At 40.7% G+C, this 17,207-nt stretch overlaps 1 protein-coding gene across 3 annotated transcripts in view; it reads right to left on the bottom strand.

Moving 5' to 3' along the window:
• Positions 1 to 17,207, bottom strand: part of SLC41A2 (solute carrier family 41 member 2) — an 83,737-nt gene that overhangs the window by 26,511 nt on the left and 40,019 nt on the right. For all 3 annotated transcript variants that reach the window (XM_059681789.1, XM_059681788.1, XM_059681787.1), the window contains exons 6-7: positions 16,793 to 16,939; positions 1,104 to 1,251 (exon numbers count right to left, since the gene is read on the bottom strand). In XM_059681789.1, coding sequence (XP_059537772.1) covers positions 1,104 to 1,251; positions 16,793 to 16,939 — 295 coding nt within the window. The remainder of the gene's footprint in view (positions 1 to 1,103; positions 1,252 to 16,792; positions 16,940 to 17,207) is intronic.

Here is a 17,207-nt window from a genome sequence, read left to right as displayed (position 1 = left end):
CTGTCTTCTGCTAAGGTGGGAGGGGCAGCTACCTGGGTGGTCAGACTAGAGAAAGGCTGTTAGGACCTAACTGCTTCTTACACACACTGCCCACCACTCTTCCTTTCAGCTTTCGGAAGTACTCACGGCCCTAATGCCTCCACCTGTCTGGGTTCCTGAGGCTCAGATCCGGGCGCTGCTTCTGGGTGCTCCCCCTGCTGGCGGCTGGGTTTTAGCTTTTTCCTTCTGTTAACAACTATCCATCTGATTCCTATCTTATGAATTTCTCACTTGCTGTCCTCTCTGTTCTCCTTCTCTTTGTAGTTTTTTAGCTTTTTATCTTTTTATTGTCATTTTGGTAGTTTTAGGAAGGAAGATAAGCACATCAATCTACCATGTTTAACAGTAAATTGATACTCATTTCTAGCTGACTCTTTTCACCAAGGGTATAATGAATACCTTTCCTCTCAAAGACTTATAACAATGCTATTTTTAATGGTTGACTGATACTCCTTTTTGTGACTGCATCACACTTCATTTGATCAATATCTGACTGCTAGGCCTCTAAGGTATTCTCTCTTTCTTTCGTTAAAAATTCCACGGTGATTAGGGTCCCTGGAACTAAATCTGTTGCATATATCCTTAATTATATCCTTAAGTCCTGTCAGAGGCCTAGAGGTGGAAATAGTTGAATGGCATACACATTCCTAAGGCTTTCTGATACCTATCTGAGCAATTTACTATGAAAAACAAGTAATGTTCTTGTCAGGTTACAACACACACACACACAAAAAAAACACCCACACATACGAACACACACATACAAAGACAAACACCACTAAATTTCACTCAGCAATCTGGTAAAGATTTGGTTGGAGAGAAGTTTACAACTGGTAGCCAAATGAGGTTCTCTATATCTACTGATTTCTGTAATTTCTATCACATATATCCATTATCACTTTGGATAATAAAGAATTGACCCAATATACATAATATAATTGACCCAAGAAATAAAACAGGCAATCGATTTGTTTTAATGTACACATAGATACAGGCACATAGACTGCGCACGCGCGCGCACACACACACACACACACACACACACACACACATTTAATACTAACCTACTTATAACCATAGCTGTTATGACAGGCTCCCAGCCCGAGTGGAGCACTGTCCTGGTGGCTGGATGTTTGGCTGCTACTATAATCCAGATAGGAGTTAGAGCCAAGAAAAAGACACCAACCAACGGAGAAATGTAGTAATAATTCTCTAAAATTGAAAAAGAGACAGCATTTCAGTATCTGTTCTAACCATGTAGCAAATATTAAAAATTTACCAGAAGATATGTTATCAAACATATTCACAGGCTATTTATTTTCTAAAAATTTCAAACAACTTTGGAACTGTAGGTAAGGTGCCCAGCCCAAATGGCTCAGTGATCGAGCAACCACCTATGAACTAGGAGGTCACGGTTCGATTCCCGGTCAGGGTACATGCCTGAGTAGCAGGCTCAATCCCCAGTGTGGGGTGCGCAGGAGGCAGCTGATCAATGATTCTCTCTCATCGATATTTCTCTCTCTCTCTCTTTCTCTCCCTCTACATTCTTCTCTCTGAAATCAATAAATAAATAAAACTGTAGATAAGATAAAAATATTAATGTAACCGAAAACTAATACATTAATTCAGCAAACATTTATTGAAATACCTATGTGACCTAGCAATAATAGGATGGGAAGAGCAATAATAATAATAGGATGGGAACAGCAATAATAATAATAAAATAATAATTAAAACAACAAGAGTAAAAAAGCCAACATTTATTTGGCTCCTACTATTAACCAAGCATTGTGGGAAATGCTTTATATTCATCGACTCGTTTAATTGCCCTCACAAGTATGAGGAGAACACTGTCATTCTTTCTTTTCTATTAAATTTATTGGGGTGACATTGGTCAACATACACATACAGGTTTCAGGTGTGGGTTTCTATGTTATAAGATATGTATGTCATTTCTATTTAATAACAAACTGAGGCTTAAGAGTTTATAGGATAGAAAACTGGAAAAGAGGAAGCTATCAGAGAAAGAGCTTGAGAACTGATTATCAAGCCTTAGTGTGAACTCCACAAGGCTAGGCCAAGAATAACTGGGGATTTGTCACTCAAGACCTACCCCCCTGTAGAGGAGAGGCCTCTGAACACCGAGAACATTCAGGAGGCCCAAGAAGGGTAGCAAAGCTAGCCCTAGTGTCAGGTGTGCTGTAGCTTCTCCCCAGTCAAACTCAGAACCGAGCCTTGTGAGGCTCAAGCTAATCCACAAACAACAGCCCACAAGAACAAAGTCCAATACTTTGCAAAGAAAAAAATCGAGCATGTAACAATATTACATTCACAATGTCAAGCATCCAACCAAAGATTACTTTTAAGAGTCTGGGATAATATTTGGTAGCATTTACAAGCTTCGTTAAATACAGAGACATCCTACTTCCGTTAGACATGTCACCAGTCTCATAAAAGTATCCAAGTACTTATACTAATCTTTATAAAGCTAATAAATTAAATGTACAAATACAGTGAGTCTTAAATTTTCATAAATACTCATATATACACACAAATTTGGTAAGATTTCGATATAAAAACCACAAAAATAGGTCAATTACTTAATTATGAATTTAAAAATGGAATTAGAAGACTGACATGTTACTCCAATGGGCTAAGTTAACAAGTGCACACACACACACACAAATATGTACTGCTTCATTAGCATAAAACCATTAAACCCATTAGTCGAATTCTCAAATATTTTTATATTTAAATCTCCCTAAGTTTAAAAATTGCCTGTCTCTTCTTGAAACAGTGACATCATCCCAGGACATTTTGGTTATATCATTTTAACTGATGGAGGCTTTATTATCATCAGAGATTACTATCAGCCAGGGCATTCTGGATTCTTCTCAGTGACTCTAATACTTACTTTGTATAGGAGAGACTTTATAACTTAAAGACAATTGATCTCATAGTCCTTGTAGCCTTAGATTTAAGTTAAATGTTACTAAATTTTCCTGACATCTCACAAAATTCTTCAACCCTATTCATATTATCTTTCACTGAAATTTGTATTTCTTCATCTTCCTAACATATTTACAGAACTTCTCACCTATGCCTAAAGATATTTCAAACTAGATAAAAACTCAAACTCTTTTCTATCAGGAAAGAACACCTTACTATAGATATTAAAATAATATCCAAACAACTTTATTCTTGTGGCTTTATCTGATCTTCCATCACATCTTCAAAATAATTATACCCACAAAATTCATTGAAAGATTTTCTTCCATTTAAGGGACTTTGACTAACCCTACATATCGTTTCATTTTTTTCTCTATGATTTTTAAAAAATGAAAAAAACCTGTATTGAATGGATTCCCAGTTCTCCTTTTTAAACCACTGGATAAGGATAAAAAAAACATCCTAACTAGGAAGCATTCTTACCTCCTAAAACAAGCAAGGTTGCCAACAATCTCTTTATAGGGTTAAACAGAAACGAAAAGCATTAAAATCCATTAAACACAATTGAAAAGAACTATTTTGCTAGGTCAGATCATCTTAGTATTTCATTTTCAGGTCAATAGAGGAGCATCATGCCAGGCTTTTAAGTTATTCTCAACATTAAATCTCATCCACTTCAGATGAAAAAAAAAAACAAAAACAAAAAAAACACCCATCCCAACCCCTGAATCACTGCCCTGAATTTTCAAAGAGAAGAAAAAATTTCTCAGAATAAAACTAAAAATAGTGAGTGCAGTGCCTCAAAAATTTAACCAGAGTTATCATATGACTTTCTGTCATATGTGTCAAGAGAACTGAAAATATATGGTCGTGCAAAAGTGTACAAGAATGTTCATAGCAGCACTATTCATAAGAGCCAAAAAGTAGAAGCAGTTCAAATGGCCATCAAATGATGAATGGATGATAAGCAAAATGTGCTATATTCACACAATGGAATGATGTGAATCCATACAATGGGCTATCACTCAGAACTGATTCGTGCTACAACACAGATGAGCCTTAAAAACGTTCTACTTTGAAAAAACAGCCAGACATTAAAGGTCACATATTGTATGGTTCCATTTATTGAAATGTCTAAAATAGGCAAATCCACAGAGACAGAAAGTAGATGCTGGTGCCAGGGAATGGGGGAAGGATACAATGGGAGTGACTGCTAAAGGTTTCTTTTCGCAGTGATAAAAAATGTCCTGGAATTAGACAATAGGCTGCACAGTCTGATGGATGTACAAAACCACCAAATTGCACACTTTTAAAAGGTGAACTGTATGGTATCTGAATTATTATCACATTTCTAAAAAAATTCCAACGATAGCCCTGGCCAGTGTGACTCAGTTGGTTGAGTATCATCTCATGCACCAAAAGGTTGCTGGTTCAATTCCCAGTCAGGGCACATGCCTGGGTTGTGGGCTGGATCCCAGGGAGTGGGTATGCAGGGGGCAGTTGATCAATGTTTTTGCTCTCACATCAGTGTTTCTCTCTTCTCCTCCCTTCCTCTCTCTCTCTAAAAATCAATTTAAAATAAAAAAATAAATTGCCACCTATTTTTTTTAATTCCAACAATTATTTTTTAAAAAGGAGGGGAGACTATATTTTTCAAAATTGCCAATGTCATAAAAGATAGATGTACAGTATATACATTTGTACATACGTAACATTGAGAAAAAGAAAGAAAAAAAGAGAAAGCAAATGGGGTAAAACGTTAAAATTAGTTGAGTCAGGATTCAGAATATACAGGTGCTTTTTTGTACTCTTTTTATTTTTGCAACTATTTTATACATTTGAAATTATCTCCAAATAAAAATTTTTTAAGCACTAAAAAAAAAAAAAAAGAGTGGGAAAACCATGATAAAATAAAAGTAACTGATTTACTGTAAATGTGTTCTATTTCAATTTCCTAACAAATCTAACACACCCATTCCCATCAAATTAGATCATATGTATAATTGCATAGGATTCTCCTTCCCTTTCCTTGGGTAACTTCTAATCCAATTCTGATAGCTAGGGAAAAATTACAAGTATAGAAAAAAGGAAGTGCTAAAATAGTCCTCTTTTTAGGATATACTGGTGTCTTATAGGTGTCACAAAATTGAAGAATTACTTTTAGAAAACCACTAATGGCACAATCAGCAAGAGAAAAGGGTCAATTCAAAGCCAACCATTGCCCTGGCCAGCGCTGCTCAGTCATTAGAGTGTTAGCCTGCACTCTGAAGCTTCTCTCTTTCCCTCTGTCTTCCCCTGCCCCCTCCCTTCCACTCTCTCTAAAAATAAATCAATGGAAAAAAATATCCTCACTCTTCAGGTAAGGATTAAAAAAAAAAAAAAAAAAAGCCAACCATTATTCAATTCTAGAGATTTCCCCACTTTGCTTTCTCCTGCCTCCTTAATCTACCACCAAGGGATTTCATGTACCTTCCTTATGTTTCTGTCCTTTGATTCTAAATGCATAAAAGGAATTCAAAATGCCACTCTATAGAGCATCTTCTCAATTATTTAAGATCTTGCTTCTGGGCACGTCCTCAAAAACTTGGCTCAGCCCTAACCGGTTTGGCTCCGTGGATAGAGCATCGGCCTGCGGACTGAAAGGTCCCAGGTTCGATTCTAGTCAAGGGCATGTACCTTGGTTGCGGGCACATCCCCAGTAGGAGGTGTGCAGGAGGCAGCTGATCCATGTTTCTCTCTCATCGATGTTTCTAACTCTCTGTCCTTCTCCCTTCCTCTCTGTAAAAAAAATGAATAAAATATATATATTTTTAAAAACTTGGCTCAAATAAACGCCTATAAAACTTTCTTTAAAAGCTAACCATGGGACCGTCGTGGAGGCCGCCGCTAGTGACATTGCCGGCTTCTGAGCAGTCAGTCGGCTTCCTCCAGGAAGCCCGCCGGTGTTGAAAGAGAAATATATATATATAGGAAAAACTAAGATGGCGGCATAGATAAACACCGGGAAATTGCTGCTTCCCACAACAATTGATAAATGCATCAAAAACACAAGGTGGACATCATCCAGAACTACAGGAGAGCTGGCTGAGTGTAAATTCTACAACTAGAAGGAAAGAAAAGCACACTGAGAGCCAGAGGAGCTGCGGAGGTGGAGTGCAGAGGTACGGGGGCTCCCGCGTGCGGAAAGGGTCTGGCACCTGAGGACGCGGCTGTCTTTTTGAATCCGGAGGGAGACACAAGCTCCCGACGGCTCTGAAATCCGGTTCCGGGAAGTCTCTGGGGACCCAGGACTCATACGGGGAGAAACTGGTCTGCCTGGCAGCGGGCGAGCTTGAGGGCAGCTTTCCCTCAGAGGTGCTTGCAGCCATTGCCGGGACACTGGGACTCACGACTCCTTAGGGCGGGGCTGAGGCTCCACCACAGCTGTCTGCTCTGCCCTTTGATTCCTTGAGCCCCCACCCCGCCCAGGCTGCGGCAGAGGCTTTTGCATATGAATGCCCTGGCCATTTGCAACCTGTAATTACCTAACCGCAGCAGCCAGCCCAGATAGACCCAGAGCTTCCAAGAGAAGGCCCAAGACCCCACAGCAGCTTGCACTGCTACACAGCTGAGCATCATCAGGGCACCTCCAAACTCCAAAAAAAGGAAGGGGAATCTGCAGTTCTCTTCGTAGCTCCTGCTGTGTAACCTCAGGCAGAGGCTAAATTAGCACCTCCTTAGATCCAAGAGCCACTGTACCCAGTGGTCAGAGGGGGACCATCCAGATCACAACTCCTCAGATCCATAAGGGACACACTCAGGGTGCAGTCTCAGTGAGCACCAAAGCCCCACTGAAGCAAGTCTTGCCCCAGAAGGGTATCTCCAGCACAGAAGTTCTCCCACTGCAGACACAGCTGATTCTCACTGCCAATTGGCCTGGAGGTCAATTCCTCCCAGTGATCCTACAACAACCAAGGCATAGCTACAACAAGACTGTGCACAAAGCCCACAAGGGGGTGCACCAAGAGTGTCCACCTCAGGTAACTGGGGAGGCTGAGCCACTGGGCCCTACAGGACACCTAGCACACAAAGCCACTCTATCAACACAGGGAAGCAGCCAAAATGCGGAGACAAAGAAACAGGTCACAAATGGCAGAAACGGAGGAAAGCAAACGACTGGATATAGAGTTCAAGGCCACGTTTATAAGGTTTTTCAAGAATTTTATGGAAACCGCCGATAAATTTAATGAGTCCCTCAATAAGTATAGTGAGACCATGGAGGACATGAAAAAGGACCAACTAGAAATTAAGCATACACTGACTGAAATAAAGAATAATTTACAGAGATCCAACAGCAGAAAAGAGGATCCCAAGAATCAAGTCAAAGATTTGAAATACAAAGAAACAAAAAATACCCTACTGAAAAAGAAAAAAGAAAAGAGATTCCAAAAATATGAAGATAGTGTAAGGAGCCTCTGGGACAACTTCAAGCGTACCAACATCAGAATTATAGGGGTACCAGAAGGAGAGAGAGGGCAAGATATTGAAAACCTATTTGAAGAAATAATGACAGAAAACTTCCCCCACCTGGTGAAAGAAATAGACTTACAAGTCCAGGAAGCACAGAGAACCCCAAACAAAAGGAACCCAAAGAGGACCACACCAAGACACATCATAATTAAAATGCCAAGAGCAAAAGACAAAGAGAGAATCTTAAAAGCAGCAAGAGAAAGACAGTCAGTTACCTACAAGGGAGTACCCATACGACTGTCAGCTGATTTCTCAACAGAAACTATGCAGGCCAGAAGAGAGTGGCAAGAAATATTCAAAGTGATGAATAGCAAGAACCTGCAACCAAGATTACTTTATCCAGCAAAGCTATCATTCAGAATAGAAGGTCAGATAAAGAGCTTCATGGATAAGAAAAAGCTAAAGGAGTTCATCACCACCAAACCAGCATTATATGAAATGCTGAAAGGTATTCTTTAAGAAGAGGAAGCAGAAAAAGGAACTCTTACCATTTGCCACAGCATGGATGGAACTGGAGAGCGGATAAATACCACACGATCTCACTCATTTGTGGAATATAATGAACAACATAAACTGATGAACAAGGACTGATGCAGAGATGGAGAGGCATTGATTGGACTGTCGGGCTTTGGAGGGAAGGTAGGGGAGGGTCGGGGTAAGGGGGAAAGATCAACCAAAGGACTTACATGCAGGCATATAGGCCTAACCAATGGACACGGACAACGGGGGGGGGGGGGGATAGGGGGGGTGAGGGCATGAGGGGGGGGTAGAGGGTAACGTGGGGACAAGGACACATATGTAATACCTTAATCAATAAAAATATATTAAAAACAAAACAAAATAAAAAAAGAAATATATATATAAAGACTTGCCTATTTTCTAATTGAGCTGTTTTCTAACTCTTGAATTTAGAGTGTTCTGTATATATTCTGGATACAAGTCCTTTGTCAAATACATGATTTGCAAATTAAAAAAAAAAAGCTAACCATGAACTTCTGCATTGATATCAAAATCTAAAAGAATGTCTTCCTCCTAAATAAATATCTATTTAAATTTCCCTAATCGAAATAACATTTGGTATTCATTTCTGGGTACTGTGGTAGGCTGCGTAAGGGCCCTCAACGACATCCGCACCGTAAAATAAACCCCAAATTGTTAATGTTACTTTATACAGCAAAATCCTTCCAATGTCAAGGGTTCTGAAACGGGGAGGTCATCCTGAATTACTTTGGTGAACTGTAAATGTGATCACAGGTGTACTGATAGGTGAGAAGTAGAAGGAGATTTGACTACAGAAGAGAAAGCAATGTAACCACAGAAGCCAGGATGGAGCAATGCGATTATAAGCCAAGGAATGCTGGCAGCCCTCGGAAGATGGGGGAGGTAAGGAGCAGGTTTCCCCCCGAAACCTCCGGAAGGAACCAGCCCTGCTGAGTCTCTGCCTCTAGCCCTGCAGAACTCATTTTGGACTCTGACCTCCAGAAACAAGATGTGTGATATTTGTTACAGCGGCAACAGGAAACAAATACAGGTGGAAAAGTAAAACTCAGTGGAATGTTAAGCCTACTTAATACCTGTGTGTTTTACTACTGATTCTCTGCTATATGTAAACTAAAGAGAAGGATTAATACAGCTAAAGTGGTTCAGATTCCTAGGATTCCACTTAACTGCCCAACATAACCGCCATCTTTTTGATCCACTGATTTCACCTTTTATTAGATTGCCAGTGGCATTTTGCAACTACTGTTATAAAAATTCATTAATGGCATTCATTCTTCCCACCCTGAATTCTTCTGAAATATGTAACTGCTACTAGTATGAGTGACACCTTTGTATGTTAGCTGTTTCTGTGTAAGCGAAAAGCAATGGGCATTGTAAGATGCAAACAATTTTTTAAATGCCCTTTATAAATAATCATCAGAATTTTCTCACTAAATGGACCTTCTAGGAATCACTCTAAACTAAGATGGTGCAGTCCTAAAAACTTCTGAATGCCCAACCTGGTTTGGCTCAGTGGATAGAGCATCAGCCTGTGGACTGAAGGGTCCTGGGTTAGATTCCACTCAAGGGCACATGCCCGGGTTGCAGGCTCGATCCCCAGTAGGGGGCGTGTAGGAGGCAGCCGATCAATGGTTCTCTCTTGTAATTGATGTTTCTATCTCTCTCTCCCTCTCCTTTCCTCTCTGAAATCAATAAAAATATATATTTTAAAAAAACTCTGAAGAAGAGTGACACGCACAATAAATTTAGATTCTACTTACATCACCACATCAAGGCAGCGACATTCTAAAATGTCGTGTAAATAACCCGGTGGCATCCTTGCTAGTGTCCATAGCACTGAAGCAACAACCTGAGGCTGATTGTTACTGCTCTTACAGCTTCGACTAAGCCATCTTTTTTTAAAAATATATTTTATTGATTTTTTACAGAGAGGAAGGGAGAGGGAGAGTTAGAAACATTGATGAGAGAGAAACATCGATCAGCTGCCTCCTGCACACCCCCTACTGGGGATGTGCCTGCAACCAAGGTACATGTCCTTCACTGGAATCGAACCTGGGACCTTTCAGTCCGCAGGCCAACGCTCTATCTACTGAGCCAAACTGGTCAGGGCTAAGCCATCTTTTTTAAGTTAACCTTGAAGAATGAGAAGTCAACATTTTGCCTCTCAGAACTTGCTCAAAAAGAGAAAAGCAGATAATATTCAAATTTTTAAAAAATCACATACATAAGAGAATTACATAGCCATGCAGTTAAAATAATTGAAAGAGTTTTTAAAATTATCTTAAAATAATGCAAACAAAAAGAAAGAAAAGACAACAATCGACTTTAGATCTTTTTAATAGCATTTAAAGATTATTACATGTTGAAAGATTACTATGTGAATAATAAATGCCTATTTGCACTTGAAATAGATCTTTTCTAGCCCTATGTTGCTATTTGAATTTGTCTACAGTGATACTAATCTCTAGAAACTCCCTGCTAAGGCAAGATACCCTACCAATACACCCCTAAGTCCTCATCAAAAGGATCATTTTTGTTATAATATGTATTGAACATATACTATGACAAATCAGACAAATATAACTGTCTTCTATTTTCCATGCATCCACCACTTCCTGAATAACCTCTCCTCACATTAATTTGGTAGCTTTCAAAAAATAGCCGAAACCGGTTTGGCTCAGTGGATAGAGCGTCGGCCTGCAGACTGAAGGGTCCCGGGTTCGATTCCGGTCAAGGGCATGCCCCTGGGTTGCAGGCACGTCTCCAATGGGAGATGTGCAGGAGGCGGCTGATCGATGTTTCTCTCTCACCGATGTTTCTAACTCTCTATCTCTCTCCCTTCCTCTCTGTAAAAAATCAATAAAATATATTTTTTAAAAAATAAATAAATAAATAAAGCATTTGGTGGAGTGCAATTTGCTTAACAACCACTATGGGGCGCTACAAAAATAAAAACAGATTTATCCTTAAGCTTATACCCTCATAATGACATTTACACACAAAGCTAATGACTGCCCACGTGTAAAGAATGTCTTAAGCCCTAACTGGTTTGGCTTAGTGGATAGAGCAGGAGTCCTCAAACTTTTTAAACAGGGGGCCAGTTCACTGTCCCTCAGACCGTTGGAGGGCCAGACTATAGTTTAAAAAAAAACTATGAACAAATTCCTATGCGCACTGCACGTATCTTATTTTGAAGTAAAAAAACAAAACGGGAACAAATACAATATTTGTATTTGCATGTGGCCCGCGGGCCTTAGTTTGAGGACCCCTGGGATAGAGCGTCGGCCTGCGGACTGAAGGGTCCCAGGTTCGATTCTGGTCAAGGGCATGTACCTTGGTTGCGGGCACATCCCCAGTAGGGGGTGTGCAGGAGGCAGCTGATAGATGTTTCTCTCTCATCGATGTTTCTAACTCTCTATCCCTCTCCCTTCCTCTCTGTAAAAAATCAATAAAATATATTTAAAAAAAAAAAAAAAGAATGTCTTAAGAGAAGTATCAATAAAGTGCAAGGGGAAGTCAACGGAGAAAAGGACTGGAAAATACAGGTTCTGTGTAGCCTTCCCGGAGGGGAGGGGAGTGATACAGGAAAGAAGAGAGAAAAACCACAGCTTGTATGAGAATCAGAAGATGGCTGAGTTTGGCTGGAGTAACGACACAAGAAAGGGAGGAGCAAGCCAACCCTTGAGAAGGTCAGTTTCTAAGGCTCCAGGAGGCCTAAATGCCAGGCTGCAACTTGAAATCTGTTCATTGAGCAATGAAGACTTACGCAGGGTGACTGCAAAGAATAAAGTCAATAGAAGTAAACAAAGCTCTTGGGCTTGTTTTGCCCTCCCCCCCTCCCCCCCCCCTCCCCCGCAACCAACTGGAAAGGTAAGAGGGGGGGGTGGGGGACCTATGTTCATTTCAGGTATCAGAAATCAGCAAACTGTATCAGAACTAAAAGAAAGGCAGCACACTGAATGAATGTCCAGCGAGTCTTAGTACAGTGTATCAAAGCTAAGGGGAGCTGTTCCAAGTCATTTCTGAATATCCAAAATTCTAAGTGAGACTTTTCTCCATGTCCAGTTCTTTGAGAGCCATATACTATATGGCCTCTATCTATAACCAAAACTTAAAGCTGCCATGAAATCCTTTTGTCTCTAAAGACTGCTAAGTGTTTAACAGAATTCAGGGATTAAACGTTGTTACTAAGAACTGGACATCTTAGCAGGATGCACGGGGTCTTGGAACTTAAATGTTCAGGCTACCAAGCATTCCAGGCTGACAACTGCTATCTTATGAGGCCCCCTAGTGCTCACAATGCAGATACTTCAGAAGTTCAAACACTGACACTTCAGAAAAACCTTTTGTAAATCAACTATAGAATCCATCAGTAGCTATGATTCTTGTACCAATTCCATTCTGGGATGTGGGGGTTCCCACACCACCAAGCAATTCTCAGACACCAGCTGAGTGTCCTACCATTCACCTCAATTCTGACACTATCTACAGGAAGATATAACATCAGAATCCACAGGTTAAGGGTTCAGCCCTTCCTACAAGATCCCCCCCCCACACACACACACACCCAACACACACACACACACACACACACACCTTCAGATGCCAGTCCAAGTTCAGGTTGTCACCTGTGCTTCTGGTTGAATGGCTATAAATCAGAGGTTCACACGACACCATCCTTGGATTTGATTAATTTGCTAGAGTGGCTCACAAAATTCAGAGTAACATTTTACTTACTAAATTACCAGCTTATTATCTATAATAATAAAAGGGTAATATGCTAATTAGACCGGACGTCATTCTGGACAAAGCTGGGACCGGAGGGAAGCTTGGGTCCCAGGTGCCAAAGGGAAGCCAGTGCCGGCAGCCAGGGGAAGGAAGGCCTACTCTTGCACAAATTTCGTGCATCAGGCCTCTAGTCCTATATAATAACAGCCCAATATGCTAAGTGTCCAACCGTTTGTTCGATAGTTAGACCAGTTGCTATGACATGCACTGGCCACCAGGGGGCAGTCGCTCCAATCGGTAGGATAGCTTGTTGCTGGGGGCTGGCTGAGATGGGCCAGACATGCCCTGGAGCCCTCCCACGGCCCTTCCCTGGCTGGCCAACCTCCTGCAGTCCCTCCCCAGCCTGCCGGCCCCAACCAGGGCTGGGCGAGATGGGCTGGACATGCCCTGGATGAATCCGTGCACCAGGCCAGTTTCGGCCTGATCCCCACAGGCCAGGCCGAGGGACCCCACTGGTGCACAATCCGTGCACCTGGCCTCTAGTAAAAGAATAAAAAAATAAAAGGATATAACTCAGAAACAGCCAGATGGAAGAGATGCATAGGGCAATGTATGGGGGAAAGCCCATAGCTTCCATGCCCTCTCTGAATATAAAATTCTTCCCAAATCTCTATGTGTTCACCAACCCCGAAGCTCTCCGAGCCCCATCCTTTTGGGGTGTTATGAAGGCCTCATTAAATATGCATGAGTGAGTAAAACATTGGTGACTGGTGAGTGATCCCACCTCCAGCCTCTCTATCCTCCCCAGACATCAGAGATGGGACTGAAAGATCCATCCCTCTACTCTGGGTGATTCCCCCAGCAACCAACCGGCCCCATCCTTAGGTGCTTTCCAAAAGTCACCTCATTAACATACACCCAGGCGTGATGAAAAGGGGCTTGTTATGAGTAACAAGACACCTGTTTCACCTTTTGGCTCTGAAGCAACTTCAGGAATTGAGGACAAGATATTATGACAAAATACTCTGACAAAAGATGCTCCCATTGCTCTTATCACTCAGAAAATCCCAACAGTTTGGGGAGGCTGTGAGTCAGGAACCTTGGACAAAGGCTAAATATATATGAGAAATATATTCTGAGCACCTGAATGACCAAACATCTATTCTTATAAATCACATCACTACAGTAGCCCATCTATATATATAAAAACCTAAGTGACTGTTATGACCGATCGACTGAACTACTGGTCGACCGGTCGCTATTATGCGCACTGACCACCAGGGGGAAGACACTCAATGCAGGAGCTGCCCCCTGGTGGTCAGTGTGCTCCCACAGGCAACCTCCCGTGGCCGGTCAACCTCTTGTGGTCCCTCCCCCCAGCCAGCCAACCTCCTGAAGTCCCTTCCCCAGGACTGGGCAAGACGACCCCAATCAGCCCTGATCGCTGGCCAGGCCGAGGGACCCCACCCGTGCACAAATTCGTGCGCCAGGACTCTAGTTAAAAAATACATCTTTGCCGAAGCCGGTTTGGCTCAGTGGATAGAGCGTCGGCCTGTGGACTGAGGGGTCCCAGGTTCGATTCCGGTCAAGGGCATGTACCTGGGTTGCGGGCACATCCCCAGTGGGAGATGTGCAGGAGGCAGCTGATCGATGTTTCTCTCTCATCGATGTTTCTAACTCTCTATCTCTCTCCCTTCCTCTCTGTAAAAAATCAATAAAAAATATATTTAAAAAAAAAAAAATACATCTTTTTTAGGGAAATAAATGATACAGGTGAAATGTAAAAGATCTGATTTTAATTAATTTAGCCTGAATTATCTTGAGCCAACTTTCAGAAGACAAGGCCTAAAAAGTCTAAGCAATATTTAACAATAAAATTATTTTTCAAAATTATGGTCTCTGATGGTATCATTCCACTTTGCTTTATTTCTTGATTCAGTTAAACTACTAATGTATCATATATAACACTCAAAAACTGAAGCTTCAGATGACAATAGATTATGATTAAGTTGTTCATAAGGAGTGTTTATCACTTGTATAATTTTAGAAAATAAAATTTGAAAAGTCAGCATACATTATTCTCCTCTAAAGTTGATCTATCTTCTGGACTCTCACACTTAGGTCTGTATCATCTATTATGATGACATTATCATCTATTATGATGACATTTTTCAATGGTATTCTTTTTTCTTACTTTTTTACCACTGTGGCTTTAACTAAGCAGCTGAGAAATGTGTTAAAATGACTGCATGGTAATTAAGTAGCCAAGTCTGCAAACAATATACCTTTCTTTTTTATGTATGTAAGGGAACCCATCCCCAAACCATTACCATCCCTCCATCGCATCCCCAACTCCATCCTCAATGTTCCTGGCCAGACCCATAGAATTTCTGTCCTCTTAATAATATTAGAAAGAAACCCTTTACTCTTTTCTACCCCTCCCTTCTTCCCTCTTATCTCTTCCTCAGAGTGGGGAGTCTTATCTAATTAGTAAGATTGGGAAGCCGGCACTAGGCATGCCTAACTCATCCCTTTCCCTTTTGGGATCCAGCCCAGCGATGACAGTCTCCCTTCACCAACCATTAACAGCCTGTTCCTGTGGGGGTGAGGACTACAGGCCGTCCAGCTGCCTGGCTGTGAGTGGGTGAGTAAGTTTAACACGGTAGGAGGACAACATGAAGTCACATTCTCTAATACTAGCCATAAGCCAATATGTCAAGCCCCGACTTCAGCATCGATTTCTAAACCGGATAATAGTTCAGAGGACAAAAGTATGACCAACTGTCACCCAAGAATATAAATTAGAGCAAATAATCCCTTTAAAAAGATAACTCTCATTTTCTATGTTTTTAATTGACTGAGGGAGAAAGGTATTGAGGATTACCCTGAGTATACTTGAATTTATATCATTCCTTGTTCATTCCACAACAACAAAACAACCCAAGACGAGACCTTACATTTAGATCATTAATCGCTTGGTGTCCTTATTCTAGGTAGAAACATATAATCTTCTAAATGAGAAGACTATTCCTTGAACATACGCATCAACTCTTACTAAGCATTATTTTTATGCTGCTCATTACAGAATTCAGGTAATTTTATATAATAAATGAAGCCTCCCTTGATGTCTCTGAAAGTAGTAGATAATTCCTGCCTTTGTTAAGCTCAAGCCCTTCCTTTAGTTCAAAAACATGTATCTGAGACTCTTCTTCAAACCGCATGTACTTTAGACTTACTCTAAAGCAAAGCATAAATCTGTGAAGTCTCCATGAAGATATATGAGGATATGTGAATAAATACTCCTGGTTTGGCTTATAAACTATCTTTTTCCCCCCCTTGTATTACTGTGGGTTTCTGTTTTAATTTTTTAAAATTTGGCATCTAAAAAAAAATGAACCAAAACCAATTTTTAGCACTAAATCGATTCTTACGAATCATATTCATTTATATTGGTAGTAGTGCCAGAGTATAAATCGCAGTAAACAAGTCATTAGATTCTATAACTACTCTATCACTGTTATCAGAAATCACATATATAAGATGACTCCAACTTCACAGAGTATTCAGGTTAATTTTCATGGTGATTTTTTTTCTTTTAGTTAATTGCCAAGCTGGTTTCTGATTGGGGGGAAAATCACTAGGTTTCAAGCACCACCATAAGCTTGTGTTCTGGGACAGTAGTACAATGCACGTATCAGAACACTGTACGTTGACTCCGCTGGCTACCCATTTAGAGGAAAGGGCAGAGGTCATAGAATAGACAGAACTGTGTTCAATCTTCCTACCAGTAGTGGGTAACATACATAACCTGCATGAGCCTCAGTTTTCTCATCTGAAATTAGAGATGATAATATAGAGTTGTAAACTCTATAAGAAAACAAGTATGTAAGAAAAAATATATGAGAACACATAGTACGTGTACAACAAATAGCAGTTATTGTCCTAATCAGTCTCAACCACAGTTCTAACACGGATGAAGCCACCACAGATTCATGGCATTGCTATAACAATATTTATTTAAAGAGACTCTGATTAACACATTATATTCAGTGTCAAGTCAACTTACCAAGACAGGAGTACAAACCCTGGCTTATCCAAGCCAATATGGCAAGCGTTATAAGGTCACCAAAACTAGCAGCGATGGGTGTGGCAACATTATCAGGATTTATACCAGTCTTCTTTGAACCAACGATAACCCCAACCATGATTATTCCTAGAAGAAAGAACATTCATTACTTCTCTGCTATGATTTTAAAAACAATCAATTCCCCTACACACAAAATACATAGGCTAGACAAACAGCCTATGAATTTCAGTTAGACTGCTTAAACAAGCTGACTAACACAAACAAAACATTTGACACCAGTGCTCTGGCAAAATGCCTTTCAAGGAATTCCAAGTGGGGAATCATGGAAGATTCGAGAAGGTCACTGTTGTGTTTAGACACCTGAAAACCTCCGGTAAAATAAAGTTAAAGCTAA

This window comes from Myotis daubentonii, chromosome 2, assembly GCF_963259705.1.
Source record: "Myotis daubentonii chromosome 2, mMyoDau2.1, whole genome shotgun sequence".
NCBI classification, from domain to species: domain Eukaryota; kingdom Metazoa; phylum Chordata; class Mammalia; order Chiroptera; family Vespertilionidae; genus Myotis; species Myotis daubentonii.
Note: the sequence above shows the minus strand (reverse complement) of the source record. Positions and strands in the feature narration are given on the sequence as shown.